This window comes from Eublepharis macularius, chromosome 4, assembly GCF_028583425.1.
Source record: "Eublepharis macularius isolate TG4126 chromosome 4, MPM_Emac_v1.0, whole genome shotgun sequence".
NCBI classification, from domain to species: domain Eukaryota; kingdom Metazoa; phylum Chordata; class Lepidosauria; order Squamata; family Eublepharidae; genus Eublepharis; species Eublepharis macularius.
In genome coordinates, this window is record NC_072793.1 from 48,340,420 (window position 1) to 48,361,843 (window position 21,424).

General features: G+C 41.3%; 1 protein-coding gene across 1 annotated transcript; it reads left to right on the forward strand.

Moving 5' to 3' along the window:
* The first annotated feature begins 1,360 nt into the window (after positions 1–1,360).
* LOC129329054 (C-type lectin domain family 17, member A-like) lies at positions 1,361–20,956 on the forward strand. Its single transcript, XM_054978452.1, has 9 exons — positions 1,361–1,490; positions 6,860–6,910; positions 8,247–8,372; positions 10,151–10,276; positions 11,194–11,256; positions 11,917–12,006; positions 14,907–15,079; positions 16,769–16,881; positions 19,570–20,956. Exons 3-9 carry the CDS (start codon positions 8,306–8,308, stop codon positions 19,700–19,702), a joined length of 765 nt encoding a protein of 254 aa, XP_054834427.1. The 5' UTR covers positions 1,361–1,490; positions 6,860–6,910; positions 8,247–8,305; the 3' UTR covers positions 19,703–20,956.
* Positions 20,957–21,424: the final 468 nt, after the last annotated feature.

The window sequence follows — 21,424 nt, forward strand, 5'->3', positions numbered from 1 at the left end:
ATCACCCTGTGAAGTGGGAGGGGGTGAGAGAGTTTTGAGAGAGCTGTCATTGACCCAAGGTCACCCAGCTGGCTTCAAGCTGAGGAGTGGGGAATAAAACCTGGTTCTCCAGATTAGAGTCCTGCCACTCTTAACTACTACACCAAACTTTCATGGGAATAGGGCAGAGGGGGTTGACAACCTCATTCATTGGATTCCAACACAATTATGCTGCTGCTGTCCAATAAAGTACTGCAGATTATACAGCAGTGTCCCTGTGTGATTGCTGTTGAGCCGATAAGCCTGGCCTCCCTCTACTCATGCACTCTGCTTGCTGGGAGTGAGCTGGGGAGTTACTTGGTTATGGGTAGTGGGCATCTGGGTCACACATTCCCCCCTCAGTACTGCTGGAATCTGCAGTTTTTCAGGAGGGGGCGGGGGACGCTCAGCGGAAGGGGTTCTGGGGCACAAGGGAGTGGATGGCCGTGATGGATGGGCCCTTTGAGTGCAAGATAGAGGCACTGCAGAGGGCCACCTGAGCCAAAATAATGGACATCCGGGGCAGTCTGTCATTGGTTCCATCCTCCACTTTGCTTTTTCTGGGGGTCAAAACATCATCTGTGCACAGCTGGTCTGCGTCATGTGGTGATCAAACCTGCAGCACTGGCCCTGCTCTTCCAGTGCCCATCCATTGGACCATGCATGTCTTAACAATGTTCTCTGTCTGACTCCATATAGCTGGTGGGGGTATCAGGGTTGGGCTGAGATGCCTAATGCTTTATACCACTTTGTCTTTGTGTGTGCTTGCTGTGTCCGATGGGTAGGGCACTGGCCACAAGTGCAGGAGGTATGGTTTCAAGCCTGCCTTTTGTATTGCTGCTAGGCAGACCATTGTCAGGTTGGCTTTGCCTTTTGACAGCCTCCACCCCTGACTCAAGGACATACCTCCTGTTTAATACATAGGCACCCTTCCTCAATGGACCATGGTGGTGGGGGGGGGGGGCTTGACAATGCTTTGTTGAAGGTGCTGTTGCATGTGCTCAGGCACAAATCCATGGAGCACCCTGAAGCCCATCAGTCTCCACTGAGGTTGCTATGTTGGTGGGTCTTTCTTCCTTGTCAGCTGGCACCCTACCTGAGAGGGGGGGAGCATAATGTAAGGGGGCCATGGTCACTTTGGCAAGTGATAGTTGACTGTGTCTGTGTGCGCCGCTCTCATGTGTTACCAGGCACCACTCCCTGGTTGATGGGTGTTGGTAGAGTTTGCGGGAGACTCCAGTATGCCAAAAGTGCCCCACTTAGTCACCAAAGAAAACGTCATGTGCAATAATAGCAATTCTAAGAAGAAGTTTCTTTAAGAAAGGGAAGAACTACTGGACAGCGTAAGAGAGTTGCAAAACAGAGTTACAGTGCAACTTCGGTCCTACGCTTATGCTCATTTGCTGCAGATGCACAGTTATCTCTGCTTTTGCTGCTTCACCACAAGGCACTCATCAGAACATCCATACCAGGTGAGTGGCCATGGGCTCAAGCCTCTCGCTTCTATCCCTAACAATCACCGTTCTTCTTTTTCAGCATGCCTGGAATAAAAAAAGAGAGAGAGGATAGATAGAAACAGGGCATGGGTACAGCCACCTCCTTCAACCATACCCACCCCTTTGAGGTCTCTCTTCAGTAAGGATCAGTGCAAATTGCCTCTGTGTGCTTGCAAAGGGGGTTGAGTTCTCCAAATCAGAACCATGAAGTTGTATCTTCAGAAACAATTCTGTTGGTACAAACCTTCAGGGCAACTGGCACCTTCCAATGTTCATGTTCTCTGGGTAGATTTGGGGACGGTAAGAGCAACGTTCAGAGGAAAGTAGAATAGCTCTTCCTGACTTAAATCTTTAGGAGGGCAAGGAAAACACTTTGGGAGGAGAGGGAAAAATACTTCAAGGGCGGAGAAAAAGGATAGATTTTTGAAAAATATCTGGAAAAGCGATTCTGCCATAGAGGAGCCTGCTGGGAAATATAATCCTGTATGCTCCAAGTGCCATGTACCTGGGTATCTGCAGAGAGAGGGGGGGTAAAGATGACATTTCTCCCAGAAACTCTTAATGTACTGAAATATTTTATTTTATGTCATGAAATTAAGGAGTTTTTTGCCACCCTAACTAGTCAGCAGGAAATGTAGAATAAGACATCTGGTTTCCCGTCCCAGACTCCAGCTTTTCAGGCCTAGAAACTCTGTTCTGGAAGAGCATCCGGGCCAGCAGCAGCGGTCTGCAGAATGCCACTGGCTTGTTCCATATGCTTTTATACTGCTTCTCCATCTCTTTGCCTCCTCTGGTATTCTTTGTGGGATGGTGGCCAGGTAGGGCTTGCATACCCTGGTTGCAAAGTATCCCTCTCTGCATACGTAGCAGACTATGGTAGCTTTAAGAAAGGTCTTTTTGTTGCTTCAAACCAAGCAGCATACACTTACTGTTGGAGAACCCAAAAAGACAGAGAGAACAGCTCAAAAACAAAAGAGACAGCCCCCTCCCACACAGGCCTTGATGAGAAACAGAAACTAGTTCTTGTAGCCTTTTTTAAAGCTATACACATTCAATAAATTCCCCAAGATTTGGGCATTCCTTACAGACAAATAAATTTCTATAAACATATCCTTAAGTATGATCTTTCATAACCGAGAGGCAATGCAGTTTGGTAATGGGCTTGCAGCAGTTCCAAGCCCTTTAAGTGTACTTTCCCACTTGGCTTGAACTCTGCTAAAGGTCCTCCCTCAGAGACAGAGCTGGCTCCCGGCCTTCTCCTTCCTCAGAGATCAGTCAGCTCAGCTGCTGGCCAGCCACCCATCCATTTTCTCTTCACTTTAGAGTCCAGCACAGGCAGCTGGTAAGTCTTGGGAGGGGATAGAAGGTGGTGGTTTTGTTTGAGGTGTGAGGAGATGGTGGCAGGAAAAAAACTGTAGGCTGGTGAATGATCGTGAAATTGCTGTTTGGGTTAGGTGGATAGATAACAGGACGTCTGGAATGATGGCTTTGGCAGCTACAAAATCTATCCTGGGTACAATAAAAATGAAGATATAATTGACCAGATTGCTTTTTTATCTACTTTATTTTTAAAAATTCTTTTTGAAGGAAGAACTGAGGCTGTCTTATCAGAGAGGGTTAGGTTATGGTGTATAGTTGGGATAACGTTGTTTGAATTAGTTAAAGAATTTTTTTGACAGATGTCAATAATATTAACCAGGCAATCCTAAACAAAGTTACTCCCATCTAAGCCTGAAGTCAATGGGCTTAGATGGGAGTAACTCTGCTTAGCCTTGCACTATTAAAGAATGAAAGAAAAATTGATCTGTGATGTCTGTGAGCATGGTTTAATGCATTTTCCCAATGGTCACTTTTTGTTTTTAACAAAGAAAATATTTCCTTTCTATGCTAAATACGCATTAGTTTTTTTTCAAACTCTGCCACACAATTTAAAGCAGAAAATTAAAATCAGAAAAGCAGAATAGCTATGACAAACAAGCAAAACCACCATAAAATTAACATTTCAGCAGAAGTAATCAGAAAACATATATGTTATAAATGTAACTGTAGCAAAATGAATATAGATTTATTATATATTGAACACTTTCTTACACCCTGCCCCCACAGGTGAAAATAAGTTAAACATTTTAGCCATATTGTTTCTGGGTTGGGGAGGTGGTGGCGGCTCAAAGCACCAGATGGGAGGTACTGCTTCTGTCACTTGCTTATCGATACTCTGTACTTGCCTGTTACAGCTACTTTCACTCCTAAATGACCCTTAGTCTGAAAGCTTTGGGGCAGCTCACAACATTAAAAAACAAACAAGAAATGCAATAAATGTTAAAATTGCTATAAAAAAACCACAGTAAAAATATCAAAATCGTAATCCCATCTAGGAGTGCCAGCCCCAGCCTGGGAAATTCCTGGAGATTTAGGGGCGGGGGGTGGGGGTGAAGCCTGAGGAGGGCAGAGTTTGGGGAGGTGAGGGACTTCAACGGTATACTGCCATAGTGTCAGCCTTCCAAAGGAGCAATTGTCTCCAGGGGAACTGATCTCTGTGGCCTGGCTGGAGATCAGTTGTAATTCCAGGTGATCTCCAGCCACCACCTGGAAGTTGGCGACCTTCTCCTCCCCTCCCAGCAAACAACACCCACATTAAAAGCAAATCAACATCAACTAAAACAGCTTTCAAACCTATAAAAATGTAGCAGCCGCATTTAGGATTTGAACATCTTATATCCCAGGGGCCTTGCCTCCTTTTTAAGAAGACCTGCTGTATCTCATGGCTCTAGGGGATTTTTTCTCTGGCAGGGTTCATTGTCAGGCCAAAGAGCCTGGAATACAGAGCCCCTTTGTACTATATTTTGAACTGCTCCTGGGTGCTTTGCTCCTCATGCGGCTTCACTCATGGGGACTACTGCTGCAGGATAGCTAATGTGAGCAATTTTATCTGCACAGTAAGGTTGCCAACAGGCATGGAGAAAAATGTCCTGCTAAATAATATTCCATTAACCCTATTTTAGAAGGACAGGAAATTTTTTTTGTGTGTAGACCTATTAGCAACCCTGTTGTACAATCGTCCTAGCAAACTGGCCACAGCAAGCTTTTGAGGGTTCTGCAGATCAGTCGTGAGGGCCCTGATATAACAAGCCTCTTATCACCCTTAGCAGTAGCCTATAGGAATTACCTTTAAAGGTCAGGCGCTGAGGTCCCCCCAACACTATATGCTTGCCCCAACAAGAAAATAGAGGGTCCAAAGTACTATTTCAGGCTGGGAAAATGTTGAAAGGGGGAGGCTTATTTGGGAAACAGTGCATTTGACTTTAAAGGAAAAAAAGCCCTGGATAATCCATTAGGGATCTTCCAGTGTCTCATCTAATTTGGCCCTGAGAAAGATCCTTGCCTGGGACCCAGGGAGATGTTGCCATTCACAATAGATAGGCTAAATGAATTGTTGGTCTAACAATATAAGGAAGTTTCATATGCTCAACCTCAAATGTGCGTGGCTGTTTTATAATTTGTGTTACTAATGTTTATATTGCTGCAAAATTTCATTATGTTTATTGTACATTTTACAATGTTGTGATCTGCTCTGACTCCGCTTGTGGAGACAGCAGAATAGAAATCAAATTAAATAAAAATCAATTAAATAAATAAATAATAAGCATGTATTTTTAGGGTATTACTTGACGAAATACTGAGAGGTCTGTGATCAGATCTCTGCAATATTTTTCAAACAAAAATAGCCATGTGGAGCCCTGATTTGGATTGGGGCAAAGAGGCGCAGTGGGAGAGTAACTCTTGCAACTCCCCTTGACTTTGCCAATTGAAACTAATCTCCTTGTGCTGTTATAATTTCAAGGGAAAATACAAGATAGTAACAGTGTGTGTGGAAAGGAGAGGTCAGTCAGTCAGTCATGTAAATATTTCTGCTTTTGCAGCAGCAACAAGATCAACCTGAGAAATTGCCACACCCCCACACCCCCGGCAGAAGCCGTTTTGGTACCTTTAAGATTATTTCACAGCAAATGGTGACAATTTTCTGTGTTGCTTTCATTATGACTGTGAATATAGAGTCTACACAATCATTTGTTCAATGAGTTCTTGCTCCATTGCAGCTCCCTTTCCCCATTCGTTTCCAGTCAAGCTGGACAAAACCTGTATCTTTCCCCTTAAATCTCTACAACAAATTGGGTTAGAAACACTTAAAAAGTGAAATCCTGGAATTCAGAGGAACAATTAGATTGTAGTGATAGATTACTATAACATTATTGCACTATAGCACAATAGCAATTACTGTTTTTTTAAAGCCCTCAAAAGCTGTATTGTGGTGGCACAGCATGGGAAAGGTGGCTGCTAGGGGCTGGCAGAGGGAAAATGGTGCCAATGTGGACAGAACCTTTAAATATGTGCACTTTCCTCTCCAAACATGTGCAAAAGTGTTTGGACTTTGTTCTTTCAAAAAAGATGAGAACAAAGCAGGAAAAACATGGAAAGCAGATCTTTAGTGGATGACGTTGAAAAAGTGCTCGAGTTTGGAAGCAAAGGTGGAACAAAGCATCCATGGAGAGGCAGCCAGAGATACACATTTTAATTCTAGTAAGAAGATTGCCTTTATTACTCTTTTTTCCTTTATCCTTTGCCATTAGTTATTAGACATTTTCTTGCTCACAATATTTTCTTTCCTTTTTGTCATCAGTGGCTTTCATTACAAATAAAGGTGGGGTTTTTTTTTGCCTCACTAAAAAGCCTAAACTGGCCACACGCTTAAGAAGGAACAAAGGAAAAGCATGCAGTTCTTTATTTGAGGAACAGGTTTGGAAGAGCCAAAGAATATGAAGAAGAGTTTCCAGAAGGATTATACTGGCATATCTATACAAGCATCTAGTGGTGGAAAGCAGTGAAGGTTTCTTATTTCTATGGGGGTTGGTGGAATAAGACTGGAGATTGTGAACTTCTCATTAACTTGCGACCTGGGCCACCTGGGTAAATTCCTCATCTGCCTGGCAGAAGAGAAATGCTTGTGCAGGCTGTTTTGCCATCAGCATGTGTCAACTGCCTGTCCAACGACTTATACAATACACATACCAGATGAAAGCCTAGGACCAATTGCTTGACAACTGAGATTGGGCGGCAGGGTGCATGCGTGGGTGTATCATGTGCTGAAACAGGCATGCCTGAGTTGGTGCTAGGTACAGTGGGGCTGCCTATGATCATAAATGCTGCTGCAGGAGGGGGATCAGAGCACACCCTCTTCCATCTTCATTGGTTTTGCTCATTGCTGTCATTCATCCTATGTTGGTTTTACGTCAACATTTGCAAAAATATCAATTCCCTAAGCACTTTTTCTTACTTCATATCTACAGGGATTTACGTATTTGCAGGTCCATCAGCACCCTCCCTTCCTCCAGAAACAGGTGAGTTAGTACAGCTACTTCCTTCCTTTTCTCCAACTCAGGAACAGTTAAACATGATATTACAACGTAGTTCTCTGTGCAAACAATGAAGATCAGGGTCAAGCTAGATGTGCAGGTTTTTAAAGAGTTGGGCCTGGGTTTCCCAGACCCAAGTTGGTTTCCTGCACCCACACAGCAGCTTTGGTGAATGGCTGTTAAAAAACAAAGGAGAGCCCAAACAACCTCAGGATGCTTCTACATGGAAGCGTGTGAAGCAGGAAAACGGGAAAAACCTCCCTCCTGTGCTATTTTGACACAGGAAAATAGCTTAGGGGGGAGAGAAGAGTCCCCCATGGAGACATTCTGAGGCTATTTGGGCTCTCCTTTATTTTTTAACAGCCAGTCTCCTAGCTGCTGTGTGGCTGCAGGGAACCCAAGTTGGGTCTGGGCAACCTAGACCCAACTCTTTAAAAACCTGCAAGTCTAGCTGGACTTTCAGTTTCAACATTACATAGCCCTCCTTTTTAAAACAAATCAAGGGGAAATGACTGAAACCATGAATCTTTATCATAAATGTTGCCTATGACTTTGACATAACTTGTGTGGCTCTTGTAGAGACCACCCATATTTTAGGATCATTTTGCTTGAAGCTTAGCATCAGTAACTTTCAATAGGCCACATTAGAAAGAAAGAATAAGGTCAATTTAATCTTAATCAAATGCTGCCTAATATATATCCACCACCACAGGGCAGATCCTAGCAATATAACAGCTATTGCTGATCTCTCCAAAGGTCCAGAATTCATGGTTTGGGCCTTTAAAAAGGATATTGTACACAGTACGGAGACAATTTCTATCTATCATTCATGCCATTATTTGCTTGGGGACGCCAATGAAGTAGCACGAACATTTGAGAGGTACATTTATGATGTACATGCAATGAAGTGCTTTCATGAAGTATAGCTCATGTGCTTTGCATGCAAGGTATTCTGGGGCACAACTTTGGAACCTTGGGTGGCAGCCTCTTGGGATAAGGAAGTATCTTGGAATGGACTCACAGGTTTTTCTCCCTCACTCTGAGGGGCAGTCCTTGAAGTCAGGACAGCCAGGATAATTAGAGAGGGAAAAGAAAACCCTCCCACTTGCTGTGTGCCTGCCCCCCCCCCCCCCCACCATGAGTGGTCTTCACCAGCTGGCAATATAAAGCCAGCTTTGCTGACATTCATATGCAATGGAGTGATATTTGGCTTTCTGTAGTTTGACTCAGAAGGAGATAATAAAAACATTATAATAGTTCATATAGATGTGTGAATCAGTTCCAGTTACTGTGGTGGGGTCAATTCTTTTCTTGGATTTAGATTCACCGAGCAGTTGGGCTGATGAGCAAGTTTATGACGATACAGGTTTTGTAACTGAGATGGATCCTCAAATTCAGAAGAACTCTTCAACTGAGAAAGGAGAAAAAGGCATGGAAATGCAGAAAGGTACAGATGTGATCAAAGCGTCTTCTCTTGTTTTCTGCACATGGACCAGAGGATTGTTCGTTGATGCAAGTAGAGTTTTATCAAGCAGTACAACTGAATTGTTATTAACAGGGGAACATATTATAGCATGTGAAATGTATGAGCTAATCAGAAAGCCTTGGAGAGGCTGGGCCAGAAGATTTGAAATCCTTCTTTCTGTTCTTTCCTACTGAGACTATAATCACCTTCTTACATTGGCACCAGTGGGTATAACCACTTTGTGGTGAGGTGGTGGGATTGTGCCTGGCTTTTCTTCTCAGGGCCTGACTCATCTTCAGAAGCTGGGTTGGCATATCATGTAAGTGACGAGAGCACACATAAAGCCTACCAACCAACACAATGGTGGCTTATCAAGGACATTGATCTCTGCAGGTTTCCATGTCATACACAACATTCAGTGTGTTCAAATGAGCCAGACTCATGGATGGAATGGCTGGTCATAGCTCTGTTTAATTTTATATTTCTCTGACTAGGATGGGAATAGTGAGTGGGACTGTGAATGGCTCCCTGCTACACTGGATATGTGCAGACTGACACACATTCTTCTCCAGAAAGGTGTAATGTTTCAAAGTCGCTACTATATGGAGAATATTAATATAAATATAAATAGATGTAATCAAAACATTTCCTTATTGAAAAACTGTGTAATGGCGTTCATGGCAAGAAGCTACTTCCTATTCTTCCTAAGAGTTGGGCTTCTTGTCTGGGTTTATCTTTAAATGTACAGTAACATGTTTCAGTCTAAAGGGTCCTCTCTCTTGCAAGGATTAATTCTATTATCACTGGAGATCTGAGCAGGAAAGAGGGAGAATGAATGGGTTGGAGGAGGAGAAAGAAGGGCGGCCAGCCAATGTGGGTAGAACTGGTCTTTACCTAGCAATCTTGTGGATCTGAAGAAGAATCATCCCAAAGAAAAGGAAACCACAGCAAGTCCTCACTTTTAGACCAATAATTGTTGGATCTGTTAATTTCACTAGCTACCTTTCAGATTTGTCATCAAATATGTTTATTATATTTTCTGTAACTCACAGTATATTTAACTTTAGCCAAGCTGTATGTGACACAAGAATTCTGTGATTAGAATCTGTTACATTGCTTTTTTGAAGCAAATTAGCAGGCTCACATGACTGCTTTAAAAATCAGGGATACATCTCTGGAGAGGGAGTCCTGTACTTGAAGCTATCTATGGCTATTTAAATCCAGGAAGAGGCATTTATTTATTTGCAGTTTTTGTTTTCTATATACATCCCTTTCCCATTCCCAGCAACTGAATCTTCAAGGCAGCTGTGTTGTGGGTTGCTTTAAAAAAGAAAAGTGAGAGGTTTTAATTGCAGAACTCTCTCATCATGTGCAGTTTGCCCTTAGCTTACTACCTTCAGCTATAATATTTTTTAGGATAAAAAGATATAAATTTGTGAGCCTCTTTACACATGATGGAGCAGGGAACTGGCGGGGGAAAGCCTTCAGCTTTTTGTATTTGTCCCATTTCTTTTTTCAAATGGGTTGATCTAAAAAGCGCACAAAACAACCGATATCTTCTCTCTGTCTCAAAATAGAGCCTAAGAGCCTTGTCTTGAGCATGCATGCATGTCTGCACATGCCTGAGTTTGAGACCCTCCTGATGCACTCAGGCCTGGCTGTTGTTATTCATTTGTAAAGGGAATTTCCTGATCTATTAATTCTAAGAAATGTCTTCATTACAGTGAATGATTTCCACTGTAATGATTTCTCTTCCACAGCTAATTCCACATGTCAAGCTGCACAAAGGAAAGACGGTAGAAGAAAGCATGTATTCATTCTTTATGGGATGTTAGCCACATGCTTTGTGATGTTGGCTGTTCTCATCTTCCTGTTCTTGGTGAAGTGTAAGTGTACCCCACCAGCGAAACTGAGACAAAACTGGTATATTCATATGATGGAAATTAGGCTTTAGTATACTTAAGACAGTATTACAGGGAAATTTGTACTGGATGGCCACTGGGGTTGGGTCTCTAAATGTCTGGTATTTCTCCAATTGCATCATGGGATTCATCCTTTTCCCGGGCACACTGTGGTTGCTGTTCTGCTTTGGAGTAGGCCAGAACTCCAGAGGCCAAATAGGATCAGGCCTTCCGCAAAGTGCCTCTGACCTTAAGGGAAAGAAAGTCAGAATTCTTGTAGACTGACTAGAGAAATTGTTGCCATGTTTGTCCTGAGAATGAAAAAGATGGAAAAATTAATAATTTAGCATCTGTTTCTAAACCGCACTTAAAAATTTGGACTTCCTGTAACATTTTCTTTAATATTTTTTTAAACTTCAAATCTGACAGCTTCAATGATCAGATGTTTTTTCCAAGTCAGAGCCAAGCTACAAGTGACGCTTTACACAGGTTGGACACTTGTCAGCTTACCTCAAGTTTTGATGGGAAATGTAGGCGTCCTGGTTTTACAGCTTGGCTCTCCATTACAGCTGCAAGACCAGGATGCCTACATTTCCCATCAAAACTTGAGGGAAGCTGACAGGTGTCCAGCCTGTGTCAGGTGTCATTTGTAGCTTGGCTCTCAGTCTTATAAAGGGAATTGGGGATAACAGACCCTGATGACATAGCTGGCCTACAAGGAGTATCTGCCACTGTCATAGTTACTAGTATGGTCTGACAACAAGACCCCTGTCTCAGTTTTAGTCAGCATAGTAATGAAGGCCAAGCGAGGATCCACAAGGTGACTGTGGGTCAAGCAAAGTTTATTTTAACAGAAGAATGAGGAGCTGGAAAGTCCCCTCTTCATCCTTTTTTCTTTTTAGACTCAGCAATTTCAGAGGAATTAAGAGAACTACACTTTAACCACTCCGAGATGACGATGACTGGTAAGCACTATGGCTTTTTCATACATACATCCCTTTAATTCTCTTGAAAAAGAAACTGATATGGATGAGGGTGGCATGAAATGTTTCAGCCCTTTCAAGCTGCATATCACCATTACACTCACATCTACTGATCTGATTATGAGACTGTGCATAAAATGTTTATGCAATCCATGCAATCATACATGTGATCTGAAGAAGAATGAAGTCAACTAAGTTTATTGATGTGGAACCTAACAATAATGACTGTGCTAATACAAACCACTGTGACATTGGTAAGTAAAGGGGTAATGTTGATACCACAGGGTCAAAAGCAGGCAGTGTCAAAGCAATGTCAGAGTGAAGTATGACACTCCATTATTTCCAGTGTAGTAAAATGTTTCACTATCAGTAGCCAGATTCCATCATATGAAGGCTGATTTGCGCCATTCATGCATCTTAGACTTCATGAAAGCAAGAGATTTCTTTTCCAGCAAAATGTGATCTGATTCGGACACTTTAAAACTTTCTTAGATGTGAATAAGCATCAAAAGTTCTGCATGTTTCACGCTATTGTTGATATTGATAGTAGGAGTCCTTTGCCCTGTCGGCTCAACGCCTGTGCAGCAGCAGCAGCCTTCCCTAACCCACAAGTGTCTGTGAAATTTTTGATTTGTCTTTTAGTGCTGAAGGACCTGGATGATATAAGAACAAAGCAAGAAATTATCCAAAAATCTCTAAGAAACGACTTCGTTGAACTTCAGGGCATCACCGGTGAGAGAACACTGGGGTGGTTCTGTATTTGAATTGTTTCCTGTGACAATCACCTTGGAGTTCAGTCTCCACCCACACACACCAGGAATTTCCAGAAAGCTTCAGAAACAGAAGTATTAGAAGAAAATTGCTGGGACACCTCTCCAGCCTGGAGACCTCTCCTGCTGAACAGTTTAGTAGTGAAGGGAAGGAAGGATCAGATTTTGTCTAGACTGTGTTCTGAGCAGTTGCAAGTAATCCAACAGGCGGACAGGTTTTACCTTTCCCTAATCCAAAATAAGGGGAAGGAAAAGTAGAGTAGGGCAGAATGGGGTGTGCTAGCAGTTAGGAATGAAATGTAGTGACCCAGGAATTATTTCCCCATGGATTAAATGTTGTCTCAAGTTTCTATTCTGAGCTTAGAAACTTGGAAGAACTCCAGGGAATTTTTTACTGTGCAGCAAGAGAGAGGAAGAGAGAAGCAAAGGAGAATAGAAGAAGAATAGAATTGACAAGATAGAAATACAGAGACAGGTACAGAGAGAAAGAGAATTCCCTCCTAGAGTGTAACCTGTCACATATCCTACTTTGTCACACACAAGTATCAATTACTGAACAGATCCTACCTTATTGGTAAGTATGTTGATACCTTCTAGGACATTCTAGAAAGTTCTGATTACCTGTATATCTTCCAGTTATTGGGTCAACGGATCATGTTCAGCCAATGTATCGCACTATCTGTATCACCTCCTTCATTTCTCCTGTTCACACAGTATATACGTGTTTATACTGCAAATACATGATCAACCATACTTCCATTAGCTGGAAACCCCTCCTCCTCTACTCCAAAATGTCCTAATCTCCTTATGTGAGACACGGTATTGCCCAATTATTGGCAGATTTCTCTTTTTGTTATATGGGGTCCATGTGGTTCCAGTCAACTGTTGTTCCTCAGGACAGCTGTCTTGGACTTGTTTACCACTTAAAGCAACCCAAAACTAGTCAGGGACTTTCCATAGAAAAAAATGTTTCTCAACCCCATATGTTTATAGCAAGTTCCAACTGTGATAGCCAAAAATGTCAAGAGAGGCTAAAAAGCAGGCAACAAGCAGCTGGCTTTCATAGGCATGCACAAGCCTAGTATCTGACTGCTTATGTGTGTGTGTGTGTCTGTAAAAAGATAAGGGATCTTAAGAAAGGTAACAGTTGGATGAACACACAACTGCAACTGAATGGAGTCACAGACCTAAAGGAACTCGGTCACCTAGCCTTGTCTGAAGTAGACTAACAGTGCAACATTCCTGAGAGATGATTTTCCAGTCCCGTTTTACACGACAATCTATTCCATTGCTGAACTCCTTAGCCATGTAGTAAACAATTTTCATAGCAGTACTTAGTGCATGTGCAATCCCACAACGAAACAAAAAGTGCTCCCTAGGGGGCCATTTCAGCTCAGAAAAAGGACACAGTGGAGAAGGCAGAGAGCTTTCCTTCACTGGCACCATGGCCCTGATCTGAATCAAGTAAGTTCTCCGCAGCTGCAGTGTGGCTGCGAGAAATTCAGTCAGGTTAGGATTCTCAACTCGTCTCATTAAAAAATAAATTGTGTCATTTAGCCTGCTTATTCCGGGAGCGGCTGAAAGGGGGGCTCCCAGATAGCTTCAACGTGCTGTCCTCCTTTAAACCCAGATTTTAAAGGGATCCGTACTTACAGTTCGAGCCAGTAAACAAGACATGGTTCAAACCAGAGGCCAGGTACATCTTTATTGATCTAGATTTATTCGTAGACAAGTGGTGAATTCATGATGGCTTTTCATCCTTGCTTGAGGGAGTAAGTTACAGAACAAAGAGGAGGAGAAGGGCTCTAAACTAACCCTCTAACAGGAAAATAAGCTGTTAATATCGCAAATTACCTGCTCTCCTTAGGGGAGAGTGTAGAACTACCATTCCCATAATTCCTAGTGCTGCTTAAAGGAGCAGCACACATTTCTGACAACACAAATACTCAGGCTTCTAGGCTAATAGAGCTTCTAAGCTGTGGTTACAGCACACTGCTCTTCCCACTGTTTTCTGTAAAAGCTTTAACACCCACCTGTTTTATTAAGCAATAGCCTGGAATGAGCTCCTGTTTATCCCTATTTCTACATACCTACCTTCTCTTTCATTGTTGCCCTTTTATCAGATTTTCTACAGTATGATTCTCAGAGTGGGGATCTGTCTTCTTGCACTCTGTAAGTGACCATGGACATTAATGGAGCTATACAGATGTTAAATTTTTTTTGTTTGGCAAGACACACATCTGACTAATGTTTTCCCTGATAGAGAACTACAAACAACTGAAAACACATTGAACTTTTTTGCAGCACGCTTTCTAATTAATCTGCTCTACTTTTAGTTATTGACTGCGGATTTTCTGCACTGGGTTTTATGGCAACTAAGCCACCATTAAGAATTAAAAAAAACATATAGAAATCAAAGCTGAATTCAGAAGCATAACTCCCAGCACTAATCAAAAAGCCCTGCTGGTACTTAGAGAGAGAAAGAAGAGAGGGGATGGAGCAGACTAAGTCAGCCAGAGACCAGCTTGGCAAGTTCTGGCAGTTGGCTATTTTGCTTTCTAATTCCTGATAGGCTTTGCTGCTTGGCCTGGAAGGCTAGTGAGAGAAGCTTGGAATGGAGACAGTGTGAAATGGAGACAGCCACTTTACACCCAGGTGGTTTATGGGAAGAGACCCCAGAAGGAGGCCACTCTGTTCAACATGCCTTAGAGGTCAGATTGGCTTATCATTACAGTATTTTGGAAGGCAGGTGGTACGTGTTCTTTCCCCCCTGAAATAATTACCAGCTGCCTCTGTGCAATCTGCAGTCTCCAAGTAGAACAAAAAAAATTAATAGCGTGCCATGGCACCTTTGCTTTTCAGCATCCATCTGCAAACAGTTCTCAATCAGTTATTCATCATGCCCCCACAAGTGGAAGGCCAGAGGGGATGCCTGCTATTTCTTTTCAACTGGGATGAAAACCTGGAGCGATTCTCTGTCAGACTGTATTGAACGGAAGGCTCATTTGGTCACTGTGGAATCTGATGAAGAACAGGTAAGCTCACCTGCCAAGAACCCAATGGACCTTTTCAGGCAGTGTGCACATTATTAACTATTGGACCTTATTCCAGTGAAACCAAGGGTATTTAGTTCCATGCTCCAGTTTTTCACACATAGCAACCCTATTCCATTTGTCTGCAGAGAACTAAATAGCTGATTCTAGCAGTTTAGGTATACTCTGGGTAGCAAATGACACAGTGATAGTGAAAGCGCTAATTGAAACTGACATTTTTGTGCCATGCTAGGAACTAGAGATGGGCACAAACTGAAATACGAACCAAATTTCATCACGAACTGGGCCGGTTTGTGGTTTGCAAACCAGTGGTTCATCAGAGCCCATTTCTGACGAACTGCCATGAACTTTAGGCTGGTTTGTTTGGTTCATTTTTTGGTTCGTCACTGCAGACAGCCTGGCACCGATCAATCAGTTTCCTAGTCAACAGAGGATGGACTTCCTGCAGACCTTCTGCTGACCCGGAAGTGGCCTTCTGGTGACCAGGAAGTGACCTTCTACTGACCTGTAAGTGACAATTTGCTGACCTGGATGTGACGTTTTCATGAACCAAATGAACCAGTTCGCGAACTGAAGCAGGTTTGTGAAAGTTCGTGGTTCATGGTTTGTGAAATGCAACGAACCACAAACTGCATGGTTCATTTTTTCCTGGTTCGTGCCCATCTCTACTAGGAACTCTAGTTATTGCATGTGCTTATTCATAAGGCAACAGTTCTATTAGTTTGGATAATTAATTAAAAGTTGTGTTTTTAGTAGCATTCAAATTGCTGTGCAAGAATGAGCAGAGACAAGGAAATATTTTAAAAGCCTGCAAGAATATTTGAGGAACTGTTTTTTTTTCTATTTATGGCTGACACTGTGAATTTGATATGGTGATATTGACTGGTAACAGCACAACCATAACTATTCATAGTATATGTTACTGTTTTCCTCAGTTCCTCTGCAATGTGTTATCCTTTTCACTACTTTTCTTGGGACTTCCACCTTTTGGTTTTGCTTGTTGATTTCTCACTGCAGATATCTGTTGAGCCATGTTGCTTTCTGCAAACTCAGATTGCCATAGATTGAGGATCCTTTAAGACCTTAGGTCCCAGCGCTAGCATGAAGTAGGAGTCAGAGAAGCAGTGGGATACCTTTTGGCCATCTTCAGTAATGAGTTGCCCAGAATGAGGGGGAGTGGCAGATACAACAGAATTTTATATCAAGCAGGAACATGAGATTGGCTGCCTAGGATCACTGCTTCCCAGGCGGATTTTGGAATATGGAATTGTATTTGGACTTGAATGTCCTTCTTTCAGTGAGTTGGGCAATGGCAGAGAGTAAAAAAGCAGCATCTAACCAGCAGGGCTCCTACTTTGAACCCTGGGTCACCTGACAGGTTCCAACATGACTATGGTCAAGTTTGCACCCAGTCCTTGAAGGCAGCTAGCCAGGCGAGGGAGATCATGATTTTCCAGCTCTCAGAAACTCAGTATCATCCCTGAGTGACAGGTGCCATATTCTTAATTTGCATTATTTTATCTTTAGCATTCAAAAAAAGTTTTTCAGTGTTGTCGTTTAGTAGCAAGGTGTATTTGCATTCTATCAACTGTCCATCAAGAATATAATGGCCATCAAGAAGTGTAATGCCCATTTACCTCTTTTTCTACATTAGATTCTTTTTAATTCCAGGGTTTTCTGGCAAATACTATCAGTGCTGTAGGAACATATTGGTTGGGTGCAACTGACATAAAACAGGATGGGAAATGGAGATGGAATGAAGATGATAAGCTTGTAACTATCAGGTGAGTACATTTTTTGTTTATATATTTCTATTTATACAATTACCTGTATTCTTCTTCAAAAGCTTTGCTTTATTTCTTTGGGTCTTATAATTAGATATTAAAATATATAGATTAAAATCTAATCTGCCTTGAGTCTTTACTCATTTATTTACTACATAGAACACCGATTATTTTGGATTCAGTAACCATATGTCATTTACATAAAGAGTGACCAAAACTGATTTTGGTCAGTTGTTATGCTTCAGCAGTACTGTTAATGGGTCTCTAAATGCAAACAAAAGAACAGACAGAACTTTTAATTTTCTGTAAAAGTTCACAAATTCATTAATGAGGTTTTCTTTAATGTAAACCAGACTACAAACTTTCTCATGCTTAACTGGTGAAATTATTTTTGTTACCTTTTCTTTGACTATGTAATAGGCCAAAGATTTATTAAGGGCTTTTCTGACTTATTCCTGATTTTCTTAGCAGTCTATCCCCAAGCACCGGGTACAATACCTCTGCACATCTGACCTCGGTTTGCATTTTTACACTTATGGAGTCAGTTTATTTTGTTCTGCACGTACCTTAAATAATCAGAATTTTTAAATGAGGGTGTTGTCTTCATTGATGGCCTCTTCAGTGATGTCACAACAACCCTCTCCCTTGTTATTTTTTGTGCATGCTTATAACACATCAATGTAAGGATTTTTTTAAGGGATCAAAATAAACACATGGGGAAATCTTTTCATGGGGAAACCTAAAATGGGAGGAGCTCTGCCGCTCATACTTAAGTGTCCCCCCCCCCTGCACTGCAGTCCAAACCAGAGAGCCCCTGTCTGGGCTGACCCAGAGCTAGTAAGCAGAGTCCGGCATTGGCAGGGCAAACCAAGATCTGTTGGGATGGAGTTTGGAGCAGTAGTGGCTATGAGGTTTTCAAACGGTGCTGCTTTTTCTGGCACCTGAGGTGACAACCCCCCCTCCTCTGGGCCCCCAGGGATTTTGCAGTTTTTTTAAAAAAAAATACTCTAAAACACTGTAACAATACACGCAGCAGATCTCTGAATTCCCAGCTTGCATTTTTAAAAAAGTCTCTAGCTCCTTCCTTTGCAGAGATAGAAGGGAAAAGGCATATCTCTGCAATGGACCAGCCTAGAGACTTGCTTTTTTTAAATGAAAGCTGGGCATTCAGAGAATCTGCTGCATGTCTTGTTACAATGGCAGGTCAATATAATGCTATGACAATTATATGAAAATGACAATTAACTTATTCAACCCATTTGTGTCAATTCCACCCCCCACCTAGTAGGCATGTATGCATTAATACAATACTACCAACCAAATATCGGTGATAGGAAGCAAAACCGGGGATGTGGGGAGGAAGGTGGTAGGGAGGAGTGGTTTCATTATCATAAATGTCAAATAATTGAAAAATGGGATGGAGGTGGGTGGGATAAACAAAACGGAGAGAAATACTATGCATGACTAAAAAAATGACTAAAAAGTGGCTTCCAGAAAAAGATTGGAGTAAAAGTGGTCTCAAAAGAGCCCGAAAATAACAGGAGAAACCATAAAACCCAAAGTGAAAACAAAAGGCAAAAAAATGCGAGCAGAAATCAGGGGATAAATTGAAGCAATATGAGTCCAGAACTGACAGGAAAAAACCCCGAGTTCTTATTTTGGCCCTTATTTAGTCAAGAAGAGATTTGCTCCATATTACATGCTTTATAGTCATATAATCTGCCTATCAATACCTAGCATATAGTTCAGTAAAAACATCAACTTTTCAAATTATTTCTTCCTTTTACATATTTGAAAAGCAGCATATTCAATTTTCCATCTGCATAAATTACCTTTCAAACACAACCCATTCTGAAATGACATGTGCATGGTCCAATATTATCTTTATTTATGTCTGTACTGGAAGTTTCCTTCCATAAAATCTACATGTTTTAAAAACAGGTTTAGACGAAAAATTGACTAGAAAGGGACTCAGGTTAATGTTAGCATTCCTTTTCAGTCTTTTAACTAAAATGTGACCCATAAGATCACTTTTTGCCTCAGAAAACCAAAATGAGATGTAGTTTTTATCATTATTGCAACATGCAGTTTCAAGGAACATATACTTCTCTAATTTTCCTTCTATTCATGTACTGAAAATGCTGATTTTAATGAAGTGTTTCCTGTTAAAGAATCGTATCTGTTAACCTTCTTGCTCTAGATGCCATTGTTTAAACCATGTACACTTAAATTTATTTACTTCAAGATTTAAAAAACTTAAATTTATTCATTTTGTACTTCTAAAATCCCATGAAAAGAGGAAAGAAAAAAAAGGTACTAGAGCTGCATTCTATACTAGAGACAATTATTTCTGCTGTAACACCTGTAACTGATGGATATTGATTTTCTGCTGTTACCTTTTGTGATCGAATCAAACATTTGAAAATGTACAATCGTTGTATGCAGATTATTTATTAAGAGTTCTTTTCCATTATTAAGCCGGATATTTATTATTGATTTCTATCAATATCCTGTTTTGATTCTTTCCTGACTTCCCTTATATTTATTTATTTAACACATCACATTAAGATTGTCATCCAGTATAATTGCTCCAACCTGTTAAAAATCTAATACTATGTATGGGGGGGGGGAGATACTATGTATGGGGGATGTAATTACCCTCTCTGTGATCTCTGTTCTTCCTTCTAGCTTTTGGGATATCGGGGAGCCAAAGAAAGGTTATAACAACGACTGTGGTATCATATACCCCAATGGGTCATGGGCAGCTGCTAGGTGTTCATTTCCAAATCACTGGGTTTGCAAAAAGCACCTCATCTGCTGAGATACATTCTTGGACCTGCTGTTGGCACAGGCTTGTGCTGTTGAATATACCCTCATCCGATCTTGGAATATGCTCTAGCTCCTTAGCACATAAGCATTGAAAACTATACCTTTTGTCATTTATCATTTTTTCTGGGCCTGATGTGTTTCTCTTTTTCACTTTGTGGTCCCACCTCAGCCATACCAGACCTCTGAGATAGCTTATATGACAGGTGAAACAACTGGCTTCATAAAGCAGCTAAGGGCTTGACCATACATAGGTGCCTTTAGTCCCAGAGAATCCCACAAACACTGTCACGCATTTGGATGGGTGAGAGACCAGGCCCACTGAGTATAGGTTATCATGATGAGAAATAATTCCAGACATGTAGTCATGTTAGTCTGTTGCAATAAAATTAAACAGGAGTACATCAGCATCTTAAAAACTAACAAAAACTTATTCCAGTTTAAATAAGCCTGATCACCCAAAGTAGGGACTGAGCTAATCCACTCTAACATATGATCAAATGCCAATGATCACTTGCCATATTTCAAGTGTGATTATACATATCTGTTTACATTTGGTTGTCCAATTTGGGTCAGATTAATACATGCTAGTTCCCTGTGGCTCTTTCACCATGGCTGCATCCCACATTACTCCAGTATGTTATGAAATGAAGAAATTATGTGAGATATTATAAAACCTATGTGCTCAACCCCCACCCAACAAATCTAATTAGCAGGCATTGATACCTGGAAACTTCCTGAATGATTCACATAAATTTTCTCCACATAATTTTCTCATCTCATCTGCTTCAAGAGCACTGTGGGATGCAGCTATGGTGATGGAGAACCCACATGCTTGGATAACAAATGTGTTGGAATTTGTCTTTCTCTAGCCTTCCCCTCCCCATCAGCATTCAAGCAGAAATTTATTTTGGAGTTGAATGAAAGAGGGCATTGTTCAGGCATCCAGGAGCCCCTTAAATTTACAAATGCATTTTTTTTAAAGAAAAGAATATCAATCTCTTGAGTATGTGTGTGTGGGTATTTATTGTGATCATTTTCTGTATCTTTACTGATGCAACTACTTTTAATGAAAATGTAGCTGATAAAACAACGAGCAGCTTGATTCATGCAGAATGTTAATACCATGGCGATATGTGATGTTTTTAGTTGGCTTTTAATCTTTTGTTTACCCTAGATGTCTTTTAGTGTTTAAAAGATATCTTTTTTCTGAGGCAAAATCAAAAAGAGTCCAGTAGCACCTTTAAGACTAACCAATTTTATTGTAGCATAAGCTTTCGAGAATCACAGTTCTCTTCGTCGCATGCATCTGACGAAGAGAACTGTGATTCTCGAAAGCTTATGCTACAATAAAATTGGTTAGTCTTAAAGGTGCTACTGGTCTCTTTTTGATTTTGCTACTACAGACTAACACAGCTAACTCCTCTGGATTTTTTCTGAGGAGCTCTTAATTCAGAGAAAAATGTATATGCTAAAGAGTGCCCCCAAGTAGCTCTTGCCCAATTTGGCCTAGCAACACAATAATTTATTTCTTTGCCCATGGATGGGGTGGGTGCAGGATAGACAGTTTCTGCAAGGCAGAAATATCTGTAGTGCAAGGAGATTGCACATTTGCGTTTCTTTTTATGATCATTCCAGAACTGGAGAGAGAAAACAGGCAGGTTCAGCTTAGAACTAAGTTTTAGGAGGAGAAAAATCTCACTATCTCAGGTCTATT

What these genes read in the sequence shown, in the direction of transcription:
- LOC129329054 (XM_054978452.1), top strand. Translation starts at nt 8,306, where the DNA reads ATGGATCCTCAAATTCAGAAGAACTCTTCAACTGAGAAAGGAGAAAAA. An exon ending in TGGAATCTGATGAAGAACAG is followed by an intron (nt 15,080 to 16,768) that starts GTAAGCTCACCT and finishes TTTTAATTCCAG; the next exon opens with GGTTTTCTGGCAAATACTAT. An exon ending in GATAAGCTTGTAACTATCAG is followed by an intron (nt 16,882 to 19,569) that starts GTGAGTACATTT and finishes TCTTCCTTCTAG; the next exon opens with CTTTTGGGATATCGGGGAGC.